The sequence below is a fragment of the Accipiter gentilis genome, chromosome 9 (genome assembly GCF_929443795.1).
Source record: "Accipiter gentilis chromosome 9, bAccGen1.1, whole genome shotgun sequence".
Lineage (NCBI taxonomy): Eukaryota > Metazoa > Chordata > Aves > Accipitriformes > Accipitridae > Astur > Astur gentilis.
Genome location: NC_064888.1, coordinates 30,675,329 through 30,698,402, shown reverse-complemented (window position 1 = coordinate 30,698,402; position 23,074 = coordinate 30,675,329). Strand labels below are relative to the sequence as shown.

At 39.3% G+C, this 23,074-nt stretch overlaps 1 protein-coding gene across 1 annotated transcript in view; it reads right to left on the bottom strand.

Moving 5' to 3' along the window:
* Positions 1 to 241: 241 nt before the first annotated feature.
* The window catches only part of CFAP58 (cilia and flagella associated protein 58), a 59,134-nt gene continuing 36,301 nt past the window's right edge, over positions 242 to 23,074 (bottom strand). Inside the window, exons 16-18 of the mRNA XM_049810741.1 lie at positions 6,373 to 6,492; positions 4,732 to 4,865; positions 242 to 362 (exon numbers count right to left, since the gene is read on the bottom strand). Of these exons, the coding sequence (XP_049666698.1) occupies positions 242 to 362; positions 4,732 to 4,865; positions 6,373 to 6,492 (375 nt within the window). The remainder of the gene's footprint in view (positions 363 to 4,731; positions 4,866 to 6,372; positions 6,493 to 23,074) is intronic.

Sequence of the window (23,074 nt, the reverse complement as noted above, 5' to 3'; positions counted from 1 at the left end):
TCTCCACTATTCAGTTATATCAGTGCAGGCTTCTGCTGGCATCATATGGGCAGATTTGGTCCACAGTTTGTAAACCAAAACTACATTAACTCTACTATAAAATGCCTTTTCCTGAAGGCAATACAGTGATTTCAGAGGGAAAGCTGATTCTGAATTTCTTTTAAAATTACAGGTTCTCAAACAACCCAGCACAAACAGAGTTTAGCAAGAAACTGGGGACAGGAATGTGATGAGTCCATTCCTAAGCTGTAACTCTGGGAAGGGGTCTGCTGAGAGCAAAGCCCCCTCCGGTGAAGCGAGGAACATCAGATCTGTGGCGTGGAAACTCAGGCTCCAGATCAGTCAAGAACCGCTCCTTCTCCCTTTAAATAGAAACAAAGAAAAGGAAAATACATATTTCATTCTGCAGCCCAGTGATGTTTACAAACTAAGGAAATCTGTGTCCTCCAAAGTTTCTTTGATGCAACCACGTATCAAGAGATCATTAAAAAATTGTTGATTAAAGCCTGTTAAGCTAAACCACCAAGACTAGGTGTCTGTTTGGATCTAATTACAAGCCTACTGATGGTTTTTGGAATTAAAAAAAATTAGAAATAAATGAGCTCTCTTCGTGCTACTCCCCAAAATGGTCAGAACACCTCATTAGAGCAAGTTTGTACATGAGCTCTGTGACTTCAGATTTCTAATCACCATCCCATTCCAGCAAGTATATGCCTATTTTCAAACAAACAGCTAGATTCATCAAAGGGAGATATTTTTTCTTTGTTGAATTTTAATGCATAAGTAGTGTTATCTGTCTTCACATTTTAATAAAATTCTAGTGATAATTACCCTGCCTATGACATTCGCAGAAAACTAACAGTGTGCTCTGGGTGCACTGATAGCCCCAGGAAGTTGCTCCATCTGAGGATCCAGGAGGACTTGAATTTAAGAGGAGGGAACAAGGGTTAGCTGGTTCTACTCTTATGAGATTGGGGAGTTAAGCATAGCAGAACAAATACAAAGGGCAGTATTTCAAACCCACTGTGATATACCTGGAGGTTTCAGAGAAAGGTCCTGAGATATTTAAAATTAACCAAGTGGAGCTTTATGAAGTACTAGTTTATCATAACAGTAGAGGTCTCAAGGCTTTACAAAGAAGGTCAGTGCCATTATTTTATTTTACAGTCATTGAGACAGAGACACAAACGTGAGTGCAACCACACTTTTGCAAAATCCAGCCTTGTCACATTAGTACCCTTTCTCAGTCCCCAGTAAGGAAAAAGAAAACAGTTCCCGGAATTAATACTTTTCTCTTTGTCCCTAAATAACTGTGTCGGGAGAGGAGGAAGTTCAGAGAAACCCTGTAGGATGACTAGTTATACTTCCTTTTCCAAATTTAACCCATATGGAGGTGGGAGAACAGGCAAAAGATGGCACAGATGAACTTAACCATGAAAACCATTTATAACTGGTTTTAATTTTACGAATGTAGCACTAATGGATGTGCCAGCTGACAGCACTAAAAACTAGCATGCTATATTTAGATGGCTCATCCTATCTTACTATTGGGCTTCCAACTCTGGGGAAAGAAAATGATCCAGAGTCCATGCTTATTCTTTCTTCATGCTCCCATGGAGACAGCCAACAGATGTGCTCATCAGTATGGAAAACTCTATGCAGCCGAATACTGTAATATATTTTGCAGAATTAATGTGCAAGCAGCCACGTGCAAAAGCTCCCAGTTACTACTGACATCCCTCAGTGCACTTATTTACATATATAGGACTGCAGGATCATGTCTCTGGTGTGGATTTAAGCTTCATATTTTCTCACCGATCCTTATCAAGATCAAACTGGAACCCTGGAGCTAAAAGCAACTAGGAAAACTAGTGAAGCAGAAAGGAGAGAATGGGAAGAGTGAGAAAAAGAAAGCCTAAGGCATCTGGGAAAGACAACATTCAGAATCAGAGAGCAGAAAAAGAAGATTTCAAATTCACAACCAAAATCTTAAACATTGGATTTTCAGCTTGAACACAAAACAAAGTCAAATTCCTGTTGTCAGTTGTTATATTCCTTTAGCATCCCATGGAAAGCTGCATTAGTTTAGTATCGAGACTTTAAATCACAAACCAGAACTGTCTTGTGCAAATCAATAAAAGCTTTAGATGATACCTTTGTGTGAGGTTATCTGAGAGTATTAATTCTCTTTCATACCCAGGTAGTCAATAATGCTATTAATGCTATTGTCCTGACAGGATCCTCTTTTATTAGCAAAACCAGCCACATTTATTTCAGACATGTTGTTAACATTAGCCAGCATGATAGAGATCAAGTCAGTGGTTTTGTGTCAGCTGGGATTTAGAGCAACCTGCGATTGTACAAATCAAATGGCCCTGGCTCTTTGGCAAGCACCTACACACCAGACAGTGCCTGTCCAGCCCAGTCGGAGGCAAGAGCGATGTGGCATGGCTGTGAAGGGGGTGAAGGACTCCTTGGGGAAGGATCTGGCTGTGCAGCAAGCTCTCTCCATTGCAGAAAGCAAAAGACGTGTCATGGACAACTGGCAGTTTGGAAAAGGAAGGCTGCAGAACAAGGTTGTTTCCTTTGCCCTGCTGCTGGGGCAACACAAAGCACAGTCTAAAGACTGCAGAAGCTGCTGTTATCCAGGATTGATATGCCCAGTTATGCCTTGGGGTGTGCATATCCTTCAAAGCAGAATGTAATCCAACACGTTTGACTGGGGAACAAAACAATGAGGGACAGAGGAGAGCAAAGCCCAGCACCTGCCCACCTCTTGGCTGCCACAAAGACAAGAGAAGTGCAAGTCAGGGCTGACAGCACAGTATTGGTAGCTTCTGAGCCTCAGGTGGGAGCAATGAGATGCTATCATCCCGCAGAAGCACCACTAACAGCATCTGAGTATACTTCCAAAACACAGATGTCACAAAGATACCATGCTTATCGGACTACAGCCATGCCTGCCCACAAGAACAACAGCCTGACAAGCTGCACTAATGGCAGATATCTATCCTGAACCTATAAACAGTGTAATGAGTCCAGCACTAATTGACCTGCAACATGAAATTCCATTCACTGTGTATGATTAACAGACCCAAGTTCAGTCACCATCACCTCGCAAAATATTTTTGTTTTACTTTGAAGCAGTTATGCCCCTAACAAGTTGGGTTTTGTCAATAGTTATGTCACGAATTAATTCTAGGTACGATATAACAGCAAAACATGAGTGAATTTCTTCTCATCTGATGAACAGAAAGAAACATGATGCCAGGGTGCAAAATGGAAACATTAAAACTATTGTGAAGAGGATACTTAGTTGCTGGAAACAGATTATTAGGCATTACGATAGCCTCACATATTGATCCTAAAACTCCAGGAAGGCCATTTGCACTGCACAATTGTTGCTAATTCCAAACCTTAAGGTAACATTATGCAATTTGCAGATGGACAAAAGTCACTGTTTATCACTATTTTGCTAATTCAGTCATCAAAACTGTTTGCTGGCTGAAATATGATTAAGGAAGAAACAGATACAAGCAGCTTTGAATTATATTCAGCTACATAGAGAATAGCTGGCTTTAGTGTGTGAGGAAGGGACAGGCTGGGATGGAAAGGCGTGGAAAGACAGAGGTTCAACAAGAGGTTCAACGAGGCCAAGTGCAAGGTCCCGCACCTGGGTCAGGGCAACCCCTGGTATCAATACAGGCTGGGGGATGACAGAATTGGGAGCAGCCCTGCCAAGAAGGACTTGGGGGTACTGGTAGATAAAAAGCTGGACATGAGCCGGCAATGTGCGCTTGCAACCCAGAAAGCCAACTGTATCCTGGGCTGCAACAAAAGAAGTGTGACCAGCAGGTTGAGGGAGGTGATTCTGCCCCTCTGCTCCGCTCTGGTGAGACCCCACCTGCAGTACTCTGTCCAGCTCTGGAGTCCACAGCACAGGAAAGACATGGACCTGTTGGAGCAGGTCCAGAGGAGGTCCACAAAAATAATCAGAGGGATGGAACACCTCTCCTGTGAGGAAGGGCTGAGAGACTTGGTGGTGTTTAGCCTGGAGAAGAGAAGGCTCCAGGGACACCTTATAGCAGCTTTCAAGTAATTAAAGGGGGCTTATAAGAAAGATGGGGACAAACTTTTTAGCAGGGTCTGTTGCAATAGGGCAAGGGCTAATGTTTTTAAACTAAAAGAAGGTAGATTTAGACTAGATACAAGGAAGAAATTTTTTAAAATGAGGGTAGTGAAACACTAGAACAGGTTGCCCAGAGAGGTAGTAGATGCTCCATTCCTGGGAACATTCAAGGTCAAGCTCGAAGGGGCTCTGAGCAACCTGATCTAGTTGAAGATGTCCCTGCTCATTGCGGGGGGGGTGGACTAGATGACCTTTAAAGGTGCCTTCCAACCCAAACTATGCTATGAATCTATGATTCAATGTGAGAGACCAGACACTAATCTGTGTCCTCTGGGCACCATCTCATTGGTATGAATAATTTAACTGGACCGCAGAACATGCCAGCAACCTCTCTGCTGGCTGTTCTTGTCCTGGCCATAGATCATGGTAAATCTAGACCAGACTGAAGTAATATGAAGGATAGCATTCAGGAAAATTAGGCAACAGTATTATATCACCTCAGTCAAATTTGGCTACATTCTGATCAAAAGGGTAAAGCAGGATCTAAAAAAAACCTAGTTTGTGCAGAAAGTTGTGTAGACAAAACTGTTATTTTCCCATACTTGGCCTGTTGTTCCTTGCGTTTCTGAGCCAGATATTTCTTCTTCACATTCAGAAGCTCGTTGGCAAGTCTTTCAATTTCATATTTGTATTCCTGGCTCTGCGATTCATACATATTCAATTCTGAGGACAAAACCTAACAAACAAAAGAAAAAGCAGAAACAGGAGATGTTAGTTTCACTTACACATAAGTTAGTACTTTTACAAGCACTTTTTCCTTTCACATTTGATGATATAAGACATCACCATTTTCCACCACATCTCATCTTCTATCATGATGTTTTATTTGATCACCTCTGCTCACCTAAGGACAATTTACAAAATCAAGGCTATGCCATTTAACCCTAACAAAACATGTAAAATACGCTCCAAGGATTATGGGAATGGTATTAATACATACATTAGGTCTTAATGTTCTGGGACGCAAATCTGGGTGAAAATCCAAAGTGAAGGTCTTAAAAAATAATAAAGTAGGGACTTATTTAATAATAATGTGGTTTATTCACAGGGATGCGCTTTGTTATGTGAAGTAATTCAATCCACACAGACAAAGTAGTACCAGGCAGTGTAAATACAATACTGCTTTCACATGTGAATCAGTAAATCTTAAAGAAAGTAGGAGCATGCATAGTGTGTTTTCCTTCTTTAAGGGGAATAGCTCGACCTGGCACCACAAAATGGCTTGCATGCCAGTACACTACAGCATACTGTGCCTCAAATACACAGTAGCAATTGACTGCATTAAGGACAAATGGGAACCATATGGAAAACTTCAAATCACATTCAGTTTAGCTAAACTTTGGCTTCTATTTTACATATTCTACATTGTTTTTCTTCTCCGTGGACTAGGATTTGCATAACAGCCTCTTTGTTTCCTAAGGGCCCATCTGCTCCTGCATTTTTTTCCTCATGGTTAGTATAGACGTGATTATGATGCAGTGAACAGGAGATGATGACTTCAACAAAGAGAGGAGCTGTAGAAGTAGATGAACTCCTGGGGAGATCTTTCATGCAGGCAAGAACAAGGGAAGATCAGCTTATTCTATCAAACAATCACTTTTTAATATCATGCTTTCAAAGTTTCCCATAAGATTCCTTCAGAAACAGGAAAGCCTCCCTTCTAGTTACAAGGGGTTAGGATAGGTTACTCCTGTCATCCCTATACAAATTGCAAGTCTAATATACATGTACACATTGCAAGAGAAATAACAAGAATTTGAGACTGCATTCTCAATATATTCCCACTAGTTTTTTAAAAAGAAAATTAAATTGCTTTGATTTGCTTATTAAAGATCTTAATAGTTCAAGAAAAGGGAAGGAGAATAAGCGTAATGAAAAACTGAGTGTCCCAGTATGCCCATGCACAAAAAGCATTTACAGCATTGTGCTGCATACTCATATTCTAATAAGACTTCTCCTCTATTTTAATGAAACAAACTAGCATGATGTGAAAAAAGTTCTTCTACTGCTATTGGTTCTCCCCTGGGGAGATGCAGTATTAACCTTATTTTCCAGACCTAATATACTAAGGCATGCACACTGTTTATCCAAAATCTTCCTGAAACCTCGCTCCCCAGGATCACCGGTGAAAACATTCTGCAATCCTGGCAGCCCCTCAGCCAGAGACAGAGGACATCTCTTACTTTCAGCTGTTTAGTCTTCTCTCGCAGAGTGTGCCGGTAGAGCTGTAACTGTTCTGCGGCTTCAGGCCCAGGCTGCCGGGCCAAGACATGCTTCAATTCCACATACAGTTTCTCTTTTTCCTAAGAAAAAGACAAGAGGAAGAGCTCTTAAAAAACTACTATAGCAGCAGCACAACCTGTGATGAAATCAACCTCACTGAAGAATGCAACTCAATCAGGATGATATTTGCAGAAACAAATCTGCCTGTGTGTCAGTCTTTCCTCAATAGCCATAAGGTATTTAAAGTTGTTGTGATAGCAGCAGGAGAGCTCATTAAGAGAAACATCCAGCTACTTCGAACCACAAATGAAATACTCTTAAACACTGTCATCAGTGAGCACGCTCTACCACAGAGAATATAAAACAGTCACTGGAAGAGTATCCAGGGGTGGAAAATTAATTACTAGTAACTGTGCTTATTGCAATCTTTCTTCTTATGAGCTACATTTCCTTACATTAAGGATCATAGCTTCACCCAACAGGATGCGAGCAGGCTATAGAAATGTCAGTGAAGGACTGTACAAAAGAATAACTTCTTCCAAAGAAAATCCTGCAAAGCACATGTACACACTCACATATGTATGTATGTGTGTTTGTGTATATATATATATATATATAAAAACTTTTCAGTTTAACTGCAGGGGCCCTAGGAAAGGGAAAGAAAGTATAAACAGCAACAACTATGACTAGCACAATTACCACCAAGTCATTCTTTGTCATGTGTCTCCTCTTCCTTCATGTTGGAACAGTATACTTGTGGGAATTCAATATAGCCACACCTGAACAGAAACTACACCATGGACCCACTTACAGCTTTCTGTACTGAAATGCTGCTTTCAACTGTGTTTTGAGGATGTACTTGTTTTTAGTCTGAGGAATAAAGCTCTAGAACAAAGCCACCTTCATAGCTTTGCACATTACAATATTTTTAGTATCTACCCTGTCAGACGAAGATTATTATTATTTAACATTATTTAGCAAGATCCCATCCTTGTCTAGTACCTGGAGACCTGAAATTAAAAAGGAGGGTTATTTGACTGGAAGTCGGATTAGCAGACAAAAGATTTAATTGAAGAAGACAAAAATGCCAAGTAGGAGATGAGACACATGATTATTTACACTGGCTTTGACAAAACCCCCTTTTGCTGTCTTTTTTATAAGCTCTGTCAAAACTCTTGCCACAGAATTCTTCCATTGATGTGGGAAACAGTGCCATCACATCACCTAGAATTGCTACATTTGGCCTTGCTCAGTGGTTGAGCAAGGATTTTCAAAAGTGGCTTGTTATTTTGAAGATGTAAAATTCTAGGAGTCCAGTCTTCAAGAGCATAAGGAGTCTGGAATTTTTAAATCAGCATTTCCTGAAAAACATGTGCTATAATGGTCACAAGTTGGGACCCAAAATGGAAGCACTTCAAATCATAAATTACTTTTGCAAGCATTGCCCTTAAAATCTGAATATTACTGAGGAAGAGTTCTTTATAAATGAAGTTGTTCACAGTTTATCTTTGGAAAAATCAAAACCTCCTGAGACTCAGACTGAAGTTTGCATAGTGGCAAAAAATAAATTGAGAATTCATTCTCAGTAGAGAGTTGTTATGTCACTACAAGTGGTTTCTACTACCACCTTTTCCTTCTGAGGAAGCAAGATTTTACTGCAACTTAGGAACAACAGCAAAAGAAAAATCTGCCTTGTCAAAATCTAGCCGGTCAGTATTAACATTCCACCCCTGAATGTATCACAGATTTGTATTTTGGAAGAGTGTAATGGTAATTTGGATAAATATGGAGCAGTTGATGGATTGAAGGTCTTATGTGCAATTGTTTTCCAATTTATTTCTCTCCTAACCCTCTACAAGGGCCAACCAAGCTCTTCAAACATTGTGCAATGGTGTGTATAATAACCTCATTTAGAGACAAAGCGTGCAATTCTATTATAAGGAGAATCTATCTTATGCAACAGAGACTCGTTAGCTGTCCAATGTATATTGTCTCCATAATCCAACAGAGGCAGAACCAGCTGTCTTATAATGCACATCCTGTCCTTCCTTGCTAAGCGCTGTCCATCTCTTTTACATCCAGTCAATTAATTTGTCACTGTGTTAAAAGCACCATATGTCAGCAAAACGTTAAAAGAAAAACCTGGATACTTCTTTCCTCATCAGCAGAAGTTTGTATTCACAGGTTGGCATTTCTATAATTTCTGACATTTTACTCCAGGATGCAACAAAAAAAAATAAAATCAATTCATTTCAATTAATTTTAAAACAGCAACCACCAGAGTATATCTAAGTCAGTCACAAGGTTCATGTGATAATACCACCAAAAAATGCATTGCTTACAGCAGGTACTTTTATTGCTACACATTAAGAAATCAGGAATGCCCAGGAAAAAAAATCAGCACAAATTAAGAAAGAAAAATTTTGGCTTCTACTATATTCTAGCTATATTCAAAGAACAGACAAGCTGTGCAATGTGCATCACATGCAGATATCTTATAAATAGCCAACTATCAGATACAGCATAGAACATGTAGAAAGACCTGTAGGGTTGTCTGATGTGTGAGTTGTATTCAAAGTAGCTTTCAGCTGTAGTGCGTAAATTAATACCACCAGAAGATGGATCTATGTTGCTTTATTGTTTTGGAAACAAGTAAAATGCATGTGCATTCCCTAAAATGTCTGAGAACAGTGGGGCCAGATGGAGAGAAGGTATCTTGACACTGACAAGAAAATCCTAAGTCAGCAGTGATGATCAGCGGTGTAGCAGTAATTTAAAAACAAGAGAGTAAGCTGATCTGTTTGGTGCCTATTGGAAGTCAGTTAACACTATTTTGCCCAAAGCAGAAGTCAGTAAACATTTATTTCTATTGGCAGCTGCACAGATGACGTTGCAGAAAAAGCTACCTGAAATCTTACACCCATTGTGCAGGAATAAGTCAATCCATTATAGCATGTGTAAGATGGGTTTCTTTGGCTTGTCCCAAACTGCCTTCCCTCAAAACTCCCCTCTGCCCTTGTGCCAGGCTGCAATCACAACATACATCTTGCAAGTTATGTGTTCTTGAGATCAAAAGAACTTAAAGTCACAAACATGCTGCAAGGCACTACCCTTCTTCTTGAGGAGGTGAAGGAAGATCCATCAGATCTCTCTAACTCCATGCTGTTAAGCCTTCACCGTTAAGAGTAATGTACATGTCTTCAGACCAGGTCTAGACCAGTAACAAAGCTTTTTATGTGATCCTTCCCATAGCAAAATTCCCATGGAATTCAGCAGGTGTTTGACTATAGGACTGAGCCCATAACATCAACCAGCTTCATTGGTTTATGACATAACCAAAGCCAAGCCAATGGTGGAGAGATGAGGGCACATTCATTTTGTGCACGCAGGGCACACTGGGAGACTAAGATTGAGGGTTACAGTCACATTTCAGGCATTCCAAAGAGAATTTCAGCACCTCTGTGACTACCTGCTGTAAAAATTGTGTAAATAGAACTCCACATTAGTTTTAGAACAGCCCTTCCTGTCTTAGATTTGTTTTCCAGGGGAGCTCCAAGGAGCCCACAGATCTACCTTTAGGCTCGGCCATGACAATAAGTTTCTGCATCCCTAAGTCTCTCAACCATTAACTGGGAGAGGGAGGGTGGGGAGGTGAGTGGTGCTTTCCCCTAAGTTTAACTAGCTGCTGTCTCAGCCAGAATCCAGAGCTCTCCTGGCCTGCTTGCTCTACAGCAAATTGGGAAAAAAAAACTTTCTTCTGCAGAGAACTGACTGGTGTTTGGCAAATTTCAACTGATTCTTCAGGAGCCGGTGGTCATGAGTTGGCTTGGTTTACAGCAAGAAGAATCACTTTTGCAAGCACAATCCTACTTCAAAAGAAGGTATTGCTGCTGACCAGCACAGCCCAATTTGCTCATGTTTTCCCTGCCAGAGGTACCATCAGCACCATCAGACACATTCCCAAAGTGACACCAAAGCATTTCACTGCTTTGACAAGGACTGGGAGGCAGACACCTGGGATAGACAAATGCACCTGGTATTAGCTCTAAAGATGTGACTTCATTTTATGTCATCTTCTCCCTCACCATGACACCAGAAAACTCCTGAAATAACCCATCTTGTTAGTTAGCCCAGGGTATCATTCTGAGCCAGAGACGATGGATGACTGTACATTTAATGAAGATGTATTCACAGCAGAAATAGGGCATGAAGTCCCAGCTTCCTCATTTTTATCAGCTTGTCTTTCCAAGTAGATAATTCAACAAATTTACCTGGCATAGTAGCACACCAACAGCCTTCTCCACCAGTCCTGCAAAAATCCTATTGTGCACCAAAAGCTTTCAATCACACAAATTATTAAAAAAAAAAAAAAAAAAAAAAAAAAAAAAACACAAAAAAAAAATCCCAAAGCCTTTGACTCAGAGTAAATTTCATTTATGTTAGCTCCTGTCTCCAGCAATTGAGCTAAAGAAAAAAAACCTGCAAAACAAAGAGGTAGAGCAAAAGTGTGCAATGTAGTATATGGTGGCAAACCCCAAAAAGTTTAACCTAGCTAAAAATCCTTATTTTAATTGGTAAGGTGGAAAAAGCAACACAGTAACTCTGTAAGCACGCTACAGTTCCTCATGGCTTTGGTGAGGAAAACAAGTCCGTCAATGTGCCACAGGGGGTTCCTTGTTTATTGGCATTATAACCAAAATGTCAGCACTATGCTGAACTCCAGAGCCATTTTGTTTATGATGCCATACAGCAGCAGAGCATCCTTAAGGGGTTGTGATTCCTCTTCAAAAGTGTTAAACAGGACACTGAAATCGGATTAAATACATACGTGGACATACACATCTAGTCATCGTCATTTTACCCATATAAGCTGCATGTTTATTTGTGTGTATGTGTATACCTAACGCAGTAGCTGCTGGCTCAGGACATCTATGATTAAAAGTTTTATGAGGTGTAGAAAAAATTAGCATATGGTAACCTTCATGAATTTTATAACAATAGAAGAAAGTTGCCTCCAGCACTGGGAGAAATGTGCAGTATAAACTTTCTCGATAAACACTTTTCAAAAGCTCCTGCTCTTCCTTGTCTATTCCACATCCATCAGCAAACACCTTTGCAAGCACGCAGTTCCCTAGAACAGTTTGTATTTTCATCATCATCTAGATCCTCCTTTAACTGTCCAATGTGAGGGTTTTTATTGGGTAAATTAATTCAGGTTTGAAAGAGGGCACTAAAGCCCTTTTGCAATGTGGCAACACTAACACCACATGAGATGCTTTGGGTTTTCTAGTTAAAATGCTGCTACCAGTTTGAAGGAAAGGCTGGGATTATCACCCCATCTTTGGTGAAATCTGCACCACTCTAGGTGGAGTTAAATTAAACCCGTTTTATGACTTATCCCTCCAGTTGATAATAACGCTTCTCAAGAGCAAATCTGTTTCCTTTGGCACAGAGCAGACTGCACCAAATTGACTGGCATTTTCCAAGCAGCTTAATGAGAGGAAGAAACACCTTGGAGCATCTTCTAAGGTCTTCACCCTTGACTCTTTTTTTTTAACAGTAAGGGCTGAATGCTGCATTATTACCATCTTCCAGGAACAACAAAAGTACAAACATTTCCAGCTAAAGTGCAATTGCAACATTATTATTTGTATTATTATTGTTAGGTACTGGTATCATTGTATCTTTCTCAGAAAGCGTGTGGGAAAACTGGAGGGGGGGGGGGGGGCGTCCAATGGACAAACAAATAGGTTACATATCCTCCTCTCCTTTCAACTTCTGAACTCTGAGACACAAGGATAAGAATCTATCAGAAGAAAATGGCATGGATGCCTTTTGCTGAAACAACAGCTGCAACTCCCTTTTTACTATTTACATTACACAAGAGTTTATAAAATTATTAATCAGTGTAGCTCATTTAATCATAATGTTTATACTTTACATTGCAGAAGATTAATTATCCCCTGTTCTTCCATATGTGTGAACAGGAACACACATACACATATATACACACAAAATAAAAGTGAGCTGTTCCTTGAAGCTGAGAATTACCCTTGACACAGCATGGATTGATGTAAATATTCCAGCTATTTCCACAGTGCCTGCAGCTTGACAGTTGGGCTGAAGAGAGTTCTAAACAAACCTTTGTTTCACATTATAGAAGCAGCTTGTCTTAAAGTGTCCTGGAGGAGATTCAGAGGTTGATACAAATCTTATCAACAAGGAATCTAAATATTCTAAGTGAGTAAGTCTACAAAGCAAACAATGGAGAACCTTTTACTGGCTAATAATTATATATAGAGGGTTTCAAGAAAAAAAAAGTCTCTTCTTCAAATGTAGACTATTTGACTCAAAACCTCTATTTTAAAGTCAGTGTAAGAGCATGTATTTTAGCTATTCAATAGCCATTTAGATTTTTAAAATATCAGATGAATCAAATGAGAATTATCACAAGTCTGCTGTTAATGGTTAGCTGTTCCTGCAGGTGGAGGCTTGGGATGGGGATTCCCAGCATACCCATGTTCTGCTCTCACTTCTGACTGATCTGACAGATGACCTTAAAGGGTCAGAGAAACTGCAGAGCTGCTTCTAGAAATACCTATCTGTGAGTTAGACACCCACATCTCTTTAATCACCTGCTTGACTTAGATCCTTAGATTTCCCTGAAAGATGAGAGCACTTAGCTTCAAGTCCTTTGGTGTTCTGGAATTGCTACCTCTGAACAGCTGTCTCAAAGTCAAACCACCACTTAAACCTACAAATACTTGTCTAACAAGGCAGTAAAGCCTACATACATCTTTCTGACAGGATAGCAGAGTTTCCCTGCATATGCCAAGTACCCCAGGGAAGAAAGAGTGGTCTCCTGTTACACTTTGGAACCTATTAAGAAATAACAGTACATCTAAGAAACACACACAGCAATTCTGAAATCATGAATGTTTTAATATATGGCTTCCTTCAGACTCACTGTAATGAGAGCTGACCCTCTGCTAGCCTTCGAGGAGTTCTGTTTCAGCTCCCCTTGCCTGCTTCTTAAAATTCAAAGAAACAGAAACAGGACTAAAGGAAGGGGAAAGAGAGCAAATCCTAATGTTCATGTAAAGACAACTGCTGTGCCCTAGCGTGCCATGGCCTGTTTAAGATTACAGCTATAGCTACTAAGACAGGCATGGGAAGACTTGAGCTCTGAGCCTAGAGGATGTAGGGCAACTGGCTGACTGATGCACCCTATTTGGCAGAGCGTTTCCCCACATGGGGTTCATGGCTCCTGTGCACTCAGCAGCTCATGTCTGGCTGTCTCAAAGTGAAGAATGGAGGAACAGGGTTCTTTCTACACCTGCTTGTGTCCTCATGTGTCCAATTTTAAGCTACTTTAAAAAAAACAAAAACAAAAAAACCCCCACAACGCAGTGACTCTGCCTGCCTGCCTCTAACTGCCCCTAAACAGCCTTAGCGCTGCTGCATCTTTCTGCATGTGTTTTCTCAACAGCAGCACCATTCACACTCTTATAAGAATGAAAGTAAGTGATATGAAATAGATAAAAATCTAGTCTGTCCCTGTGGAATGTCTTTTTTTGTTGTTGTTGGGTTTTGTTGTTGTTGTTGTTGCAACTATCATACAAAACAATAATCCATCACTGAATGGGATGCTGTAGGTTGTCCATATCTTGCTGCTGGGGGAAGAGCAGAACACCCTTGCCTCAGTGGAAGAACACCTGCCAAAGGGTACACCTGAATAATAAAGATTTGCAGCTGGCTCTGGGCCACACTATATAATATTGGCTTGTGAATGTATTGCTACACTGCTGTTGCACTCGTCCAGTATTTTAACTTCTCTAGCAGCTTCTGGATGGCTGACAGTCAGTATCGGATTGCTAACAGCACTGCAAAGTTTGTGCATTGCAATGTATTCAGTCAGCACAGCAAGTCATTTACTTTCCCTTAACAAGATAACTGGTTGATTAATATACTTTACCCTGGGGTGTGCAGCAGATTTATTTCCTTCCCAAATACATGCTGAATACAGGAATGAGGAGTAAACAAGTTTGTTTTCAGTAATTTGTTATTTACTGGAACAGTTCCTGAACTTTTTACTCAAGCTTTATTCTAGCAAACTATCACTGAAGCTTATGGCAATTTTGACTGCGTAAGAACTTTAGGAATGGGTCGTTTTACAAAATATTTTAAGTCTAATGACACAAGGTATCCATGCTCAGGATTTCTGGGTTCAAACCAGATGTAACGCATTTGAATAAAATACTTTGGTCATCACTGTTTCTGCTTTTCTGATGCAGATTACAGGTAACAGTGATGTACCTTGGGTACTTATAGGGCCTCCTCCTTTCAGTATCTGAATGCTGTTAAATCTTAATGTACTTACGCTAAAATACGGCTTCCAGCCAGGGCAGTGATCCTCTTCTCATTCTACAAGAGGTCTGAACACAAAGAGTTGCTACACGAATTGCCAAAGTTCACTAAAACTCCTTGAAGATACACAGAAATGAAACTCAGTCTCCCAAGCTTCCAGGACCACCATGCTGAGTAAGCCAATACATCTGCTCCTTGCTTTTCAGAAACACCAGGGCTAGACTACAACAGTAGGTTAGAAGTGGAGGAGAAAAGTCACAACCATAAACCACAGTATACTTCAAGCCAACAATTTCTTCATGCATGCTAAAATTCATGGACTAGGAGTACATGTATTAGAATGCAGGAAACAAACATATACTTGACATTCATCTATCAAGGATAGTATTTGTGTAATTAAATCAATCTTGCATGATGTGGAGGGATGGCATCTGATGACCTACTAGAGTTCTCTTTCAAGCTCAAACTCAAGTAAATATATCAATTCTCCTAAAAAAACCTATAAAACCAGATTACGCGTTCAGGTACATTTGCTACCTCTAAACCCCAAAAGATTTTTACTCCACCTGCAACATCTTTGTAAATGGCATCTGAATATTTCTGACTAGAACACCATTAGAGCAGCTAAAAATGGTGCAGATCCCCAGAAGTTATTTTGATGTGTTTTCTTCTAATTTCTCAAATCAATTTGCACCTTGCTTCTGTCCTAAACCATTTATTATGGGAAATTGTTTTGTTTATGAGGGCAATGTAGTTACGCAAAGATTCAGTAAAAATTAAACTCTTCCTCTAAGAAAATTCTTCACCAAAAATGTTTTGTTTGATCGCTAAGTAATCTGCTTTGCTTCCCATTTCCAAGTGCCAGAAACATTTGCACTCTTTTTATTGGAACATTATTTTCTTAGTCTAAAGAGCAGCCAATTATCTTCACCTGATGACATTAAAGTGATCGGGACCTTTCCTAGCTGATTTTTCAAAACCCTCCTTAAACAAACATATCCTAAACAAAAAAACCCAAAAAGGCTATTTTCCTGGGAAGACTTTATTCTCTTCCATTTGAATTGCAGCATATGTGGGAGGAGGGAAAGAATGTAAATGCCAGTGTGTTTTTAAGAGCAGTTTATCATGCTGTAAATTTCTATAGCATAGAACAACTTCTAATTCTAGATGGACTGAGATTAGAAGGGCTAAAATAAACTAATGCGCCAAGAAGCGTATTCAAAATATGCAGAAATAGAAATCAACTCCTTTCTGAGGAGAGCTAGGTCCAGAACTGAACACTGCTCAAATCCCTGTTGAATTCTTAAGGTTTATAGAAAAGTTTCAGGTAGATATGTAGGCCCTCAATAGACCTTCATACAGGTGACTCCTATCTTTTCTGTTTATGAGATTTGATTACTTATTATATCATCACAGGATTGCATATAAGCCCAGGTAAACTGCACTGAGAATTAACACAACGATCCTACAATTTGCTCATTGTGAGTGGTTCTACAGTACTCACAGAACCCTACTGGATACACAATCAGTGTTACAAAAAAATAATAATTAAATTAACTGGAAAAAAAAATCTATCAGTGTCAGAACAAAAGACACTAGAGAAATTCTAATTGTATGGAGAAATCACCATGCCAGGCATAGAATCACTAAAAGACACTAATCCTTCAACTTAACACCAATACTAAAACACAGAACATTTCCACTTACAGCCAAAGTTAAAATCCCCAATCAAAGCCCTAGTTCAGCAATGAACATTTCAAGCACAACAAAAGGAAAATAAAAGGACAGCACAAGAAGGAAAGAACCTGAGAAAGTAGTTCTGAAGGATGTCTCAATGCATTAAGTACCTCCATATGTCACTTCATACTGCATTGGAGACTCCAGTTCAAATCAGACTCAAGGCACTAACTCAGTAGACTGTTGTGCATCAAAATATTGTGCTGATAATTAGATATTTTCTGTTCATCCTAGTTAGAACTGGGTTACAGCCAGAGTTCATGGGAATACGTTATTTTTTCATTTCTAAATCAAGGCAATTCTTACAGTGTGCCTTTAACACACCAGTGCCTAATTCCGCATGGCACTGGGGAAGTAAACTTTTTCTTTATGATTCATACCCAGCTGAAAGCCAAAAAGTAAATGTTAGGCCTGAGCCCTTACTGTATTTCTCATTTCTATATTCCAATATAAATCCCTTGAAATTCTGGCCACCAACTTAGAACTGGAGTCATAAACTCAAAAACCACACTCCACCATGTACTGTTTTCTTTCTCTCCTCTTACTTAAGATACATAACAACCCTTAGGTTTTTATAAGGACAGGAAAGCATTTTTCTGCCTTTTTTTTTTTCCATGTCAGGAACCATTTGATCAATGGTTAGAAGTTTTGCCAGCTTAGCTTTCTCAGTCAGTGGTGCAATTTCTTTGTGCTGATATGGCTATGCCAGCTACTGGCTATGCAATTAGATGCAATTATACTGGCAAGAAAGTCTTCTGCCATTCAAGAGCTGGTATAAGCTAAATCAGAAAAGTGACTTTTTTTGCCAGTAGGAATGGTACTTTTAAGCACAGAAAAGGCCTAAAGCTCAATATACTCAACCCTTTAATTGAGGGCTGAGAGAGCCACTAGCTTCAGCCGCAAGATAGGGCATTAATCCAGTGCTTCCAGAGGAAGTCAAATCCTCCAGGAAATAGAGAGAGAAAAGAGCCAAGTCCTAGTAAAGTATAAAAAAACCAAAAAGAAAATTTCCCTTTTCATTTTCAGATGGAAAAATCCCTTCAAAAGGCTGACTTTATATATAAATGATAAAGGAGCAGCAAAGAAAGGATTGTATTTTGGCAGTGGATTTTGAAGTTCACCTGTAAGTTTCAGTGCGTACAAAGCACTCTCCCAAACTACCTCTGCTAAAATCTCTCTAAAGGCAAGATGACAGAGAAACAATAATGGGCAGGTCAAAAGACACTCTTAGGGATTCTACAGTCATTAGTTTCCTGACGCGAATTGCAGTTATTTTTATGAAAATAGACAATTCTGCCAAAAAAATCCCCAGCTCAGACTACCTACTCTACATGTAACATATAAGTAGGTTATACTCTCAAATCCAAGCAGAATCTATACTCAGCACTGAAAATATATAAATGCTAAATTTGAGAGGGTAAAGTAAATCTCAGCCATTTTGAACAGGTGCAGATAATACCTAAAATAAAACTGAACTGGGCCTTAAGAATACCAAAATAAAGGCAGGTAATAGGAGAGTATTCTCCTATTTTCCCTAGCAGACTGGTTGATGAGAAAATCTCTTACTCTACATTTGAGCACACTTTTCTATATTACATGCTGTATAATGGAAGCTACACGAGCACTGCAAAAGCAATGAAGAACCTAGCAGAAGCATGCTTCATGAAACTGCCAAGCTAGGGAAAGAAATGATTTTCAGAAGAACTAGGCTCTCATAGCCTGGGCTGAAAAAAAGTGATGCAAGATTGAAAAAATAGTATTTTAGATAATGAATGAGCAGAAATTTTTTGTATACATGGAAGCAAATCCCAAAGCTCCTCCATTAGTTGGGAGGAAACTTTGATTTCAGTAGCTGCCAGCCTGCATAAACCCACATGGTAACACACTGTTCTAAAGCAGATTTCTTTATGAAACTATCATACCAGCTCTGAGAAACAAAGACGGTTATGTATATGTTCCGACACTATAGCAACAAGCACCTCAAATGGGATAGAATAGCTCTACTACCAAGTTAGTACAAATGAAATAAAACATCTGCCTATTTTGAGTGTTTAGCTAGCTATCGTTACTACTGAATTGAGTCATGTCTCCAATATATTCATTCACATACCGCTATAAGAGTGGAAATTATTTTATACCCTTTTTACTTGATGTGAGGCATGCAAAAGCTAAGTAAGCGGCCCAAGGTCACACAGAAAGTCTCTTCTGCTCTCTCCTCCCTGTATCTTACAATACCTGAAATGAAACTCTGCTGATTTATACTGGAGACAGCAGCATCCCCTCTACTCCTCCTACTCTCTGTCAGTGGGACTGTCAGTTCTTTGGGGGGATTGAAACTTAGCTCAAAACTTGGCTCAACACAAGGACATGTGGGTGTTATCTGGCTGTAATGTCTGAGTCAGATATATGAGCTAATCATGCCTTTTGCCCTTGCACTCTTTGAAACTATGAGCTCAAGATGCTAACAGTCTGGAAGCATCACATCCTGACTGCCCAGTCCTGGTCTTTGATTGTTGACAACTTAAAACAATAGTGATTAAAAATATATATGTACAGAAAAACAATACTTTCACTACTACATGCAAGGCTTAAATGACACACATTTGCCTTTGCCTCCCTCCACAAATAGTCTTGGTTGCACATCTCTTTTACATTTATGAACAATCTTCTGAGATGACTGACAACAGAGGTAAATGACATATAATGTGAATCTTCCCACTGTTATCCATTCCAAGATGTGCAGCTGAATAAAATTCCACTCAGTCAGACATAAAATCAAATTAGAGGAGTTCACTCTGAAGAGAAAGAACTAAATTTGAAACAAATAAAGCAGTGCATAATTCACTTTTAATGGCATGAGTTCCTAAACCACACTAATCATAATCCTAACAAGGTAATACATTACATTGTGAGTTTACCACACCACTGTTCAGTATGCAGTAGAGCTTCAGTCACGTGAGGGATTTGCCTTACATGCAAAGTGAACGAGTAGGTTTTTTGCAGTCAGGAGTTGTTCAGCAAAGCCTTCTGTTTTTTAATAATTATACCTTATGGCCATACAACACATTTTGTTCATACCACATGTGTTCACAAAGACCTTCACCCATCATTGAAAGTCCTTGTTTAACACACAACGTATTTCTCCACAAAGCCCTGCCAGTATTACTCAATGGTTTAGAAAAGAACCAAAAATGCTGTACCTTTTAACTGCACAAATTCAGAAGGAAGGTAAAGACTCAAACATGGAAGTTGGCTAACCCTGAAGTAACATTTCCTATGTTTGGCAAAAATGCCATTGGATTTTTATTGACCATAAGTATTCAAGACCTCAGTTTTTGGATCTGATTTTTAAGACAGCATTTTTCATCAGCACAGCAGCTCACAACTGTGAGAATGTCCGAGTTAAAGGAGAAAGTATGACCGCCTGCTTTGCAGCTACTCTTCAAAGTCTCAGGATTTCCACACTTATTTGGTGTATGAGAGCTGATAGGTTATAAACCAAGATGCTGTGGCTACAGGTCATAGATAAATCAGAAACAAGAAAAAAGTTTAATAATTTCTATAACATGGGACATCATTCTACACCTTTATTAAGCATTCAACCCTGAAAAGTCTTTCCAAGAAAAACAACATTCATCATGTTGCATATTCAATACCTCTCAGTAAATGTCTGATACAAAAAATGTGCCCTGCTGACAGGTTAAGCGATATTTTTGTATGGGATTTTAGAGTCAAGCTGGGTTCTTCCTGTACTGTCAGCAATCAACATTTTCTGATTGAAACGTAGTGTATCTTTCTTTAATCACATAGCATGGATTGTAGCATGCTTTTACAGCTGCATCATTTTTAAAGAACTAACAGGTGGAAAATAGTGAAAAAGCTAACAAAAAGGATATGATCAAATACACATCAGGAGCGGGTAAGGTAAGCAAATGCTTTTCTACATTAATCTATATACTGTGATCCTTACTTAGCAAAAATTTCTGTTTATTTATCCAGCTCATCCTGAAACATTGTTCCCTGCATAAACCAGCTTTTATTTAAAAGACCATTTACAAAAAAAAAAAAAAAAAAAGTAACAGTCAGAAGACAGAACTACAGTGCATATAATACAAATGGAATTATTTTTTCCTTATACAAACATTATGGCTCTTCATGAGGATGCAGCAAGATGAATACCCTACAAATCAAACTGCAGGTTGCTGACACTGGGCTCAACCATTTCCAGACGTGGGTTACTTCTAAATTCCAAAGGTGTTTTAATACTCAATATTCAATCCACATTTTTTTTTTTGCACTCCATTTCAATACTACACTTCGATGTGAGGGCATTTAAGTTATATAATATGCACACACAGAAATCATAGACACAGACACTCACAAGCTTCGCCTTCAACAAATATACGTTAAAACAGTTATGTATGGGAAGCAAGAGATTAAGGTCAGTTCAAAGCAGATACATTCAATGGCTATGCCCTTGTCACAGGGCAAGATGTAGATGAAGACAACTGGGAGTGCAGAGGTGTCACTTATGCGAGCAAATACAACATGGGCAAAGCAGTTATCTGACCTAGTAGGTTCGTATCCCTCAGCTCCTGCAGTCTCTAACTCTGAATACAGGGGATGTTACGCCAACTAGGCACAGGCCAAGTCATCAGCAATTCTCCCACTCCTGCAAATGAGTGGAGACTAAACTGAACTGAGCTGACTTCCAGCAGAGACCCATGAAAAAAAAAGAATGCCTTTAAGCATGAGGGGTTTACCAGGATTTAAAGGAATGATTAGGCCTTATGGGGGAGCAATGCCTTATACACTGGCTGTTATATTGATCAGACAGCAAAACTCACTAAGCAAGACAAATTATATTGAGGGAAAAAAAATTTAAAATTCCAGAAATGGAAACTAAATTTCTGCTGTTTCCCATAATTCTAAATTTCAGTCATGATCAAACCCTACATTCTCTATCAAATAAGGATACACTGCCCAGAAGGGGATCTGGTGAAGCAATCATCCTGGTGCATACAGCTCAACTCCCTCTGGAAAGTTAATATTACTGCTCTCCATTACTTTCCTTCTGCTGGAGGTGCTCCTCAGGCCTGCTTTTTCACCAGAGAAGTTTGGAACATGACAGCATCAGTTTCATAAGTTATTAGCCAACATTTTGCTTCAGTGAGTATCAGAGTATCACTTTACAAAACAGACATTATCGTCATGCCAAGGAAAACAAGTCCAAAGAATAATAAAATTACTTGTACAAGATTATCCAGACACTTAGCAGAAGCAGCTCAGCTAGTACACTTAACATGCAAGCCCTATGCCAATGACCTATCCAGTAGGACATACCCTTTGAGGAAATGAGCTGGGGGATGTCCTCCGTCTCTGGTTACCTCTCCTTACCCACGCCCTGCTATGAAAGAGCCCCATTTCAGTCATTGTGAAGGACTCAGAAACACTGTGGTTAAACAGAAAAGAGCTCAGAAATGTTGATGGTAAAGCCCTGAACAGAATGTGGAGCATGGTATTTTTGGCCTTTTCTTTACTATCAGTCTCTCTGAGCGAGACCTTAAGTTCAGCATTGTTGCACAGATATCAGTGCCTGAATTAAGGACTCAAAGGTTCTCATTAACAATTCTAGGCATAATAATTATTTTTTTATATAGCCAAACTCTGACTTAAATCTAGGAAAATCTAAAAAAAAAAAGAGTTGCCATAGAAGGACTGCTGCATAGACAGAAAGATTGTGCCAATGGCTAGTATAGTAAAGTAAGCTCAAATACCTATCATTTCAAAGATTTTCTTGGGCAGGCAACTTAATGCCTCTGTATCTCAGTTCTTCACTTCTAAATAAAGATAGTAGCTAAATGGGAGCACTCTAAGGATAAGGCAAGGTACACAATAGAGACTATGTAAAAATCTAACAGAATTGGGTTTGTGCATGGGTAAAGCACAGTAAATTTGAAACTATTTCTGCTACATTTTGTTTAAGCTAACAAACTATTTCACTGACAGCATTTCAGTGCTATGCAACAAAAATTACATTTTTCCAAGCAAAGGCATAATATACCATACATTACCTTCAAATGAAATTGCAGATCTATTTTTTCCTACAAAACAATAGAAAGAGACAAATCCTGCCTTGATAACATCTGCTGGGCTTCTTAAGACAGAAGGAGATTCAGGTCACATTCCACTCTCCGTTGAGTGATACCCCACATAGGCATCAAGACTGTTAGAGTATTTAAGACCAAGATGTTAAAATCATACCTAGACTGGCAAACTGTAGCTATCCCTACAGTCACCAAAAAGAGGGAGAAATATTTCCCAGTTTTACACCTATGGTTGAAGCCCAGAGACAGTCCTTTTTTGTTATATTTGAGACAATGTTTGTACTACAGGAATATAGTATCTCCTTGATTCTACAACATAAATCTTACTGGTATCACTGGGGTTAAGGGACATCTGATACAGTTAAAAAAAGATAAGCTATTACAAAAATTATTTTTTGGCAAAGTTCGGCACAAAGACTTTGAAGTCAAATATCGTTCAGACAGCAACATA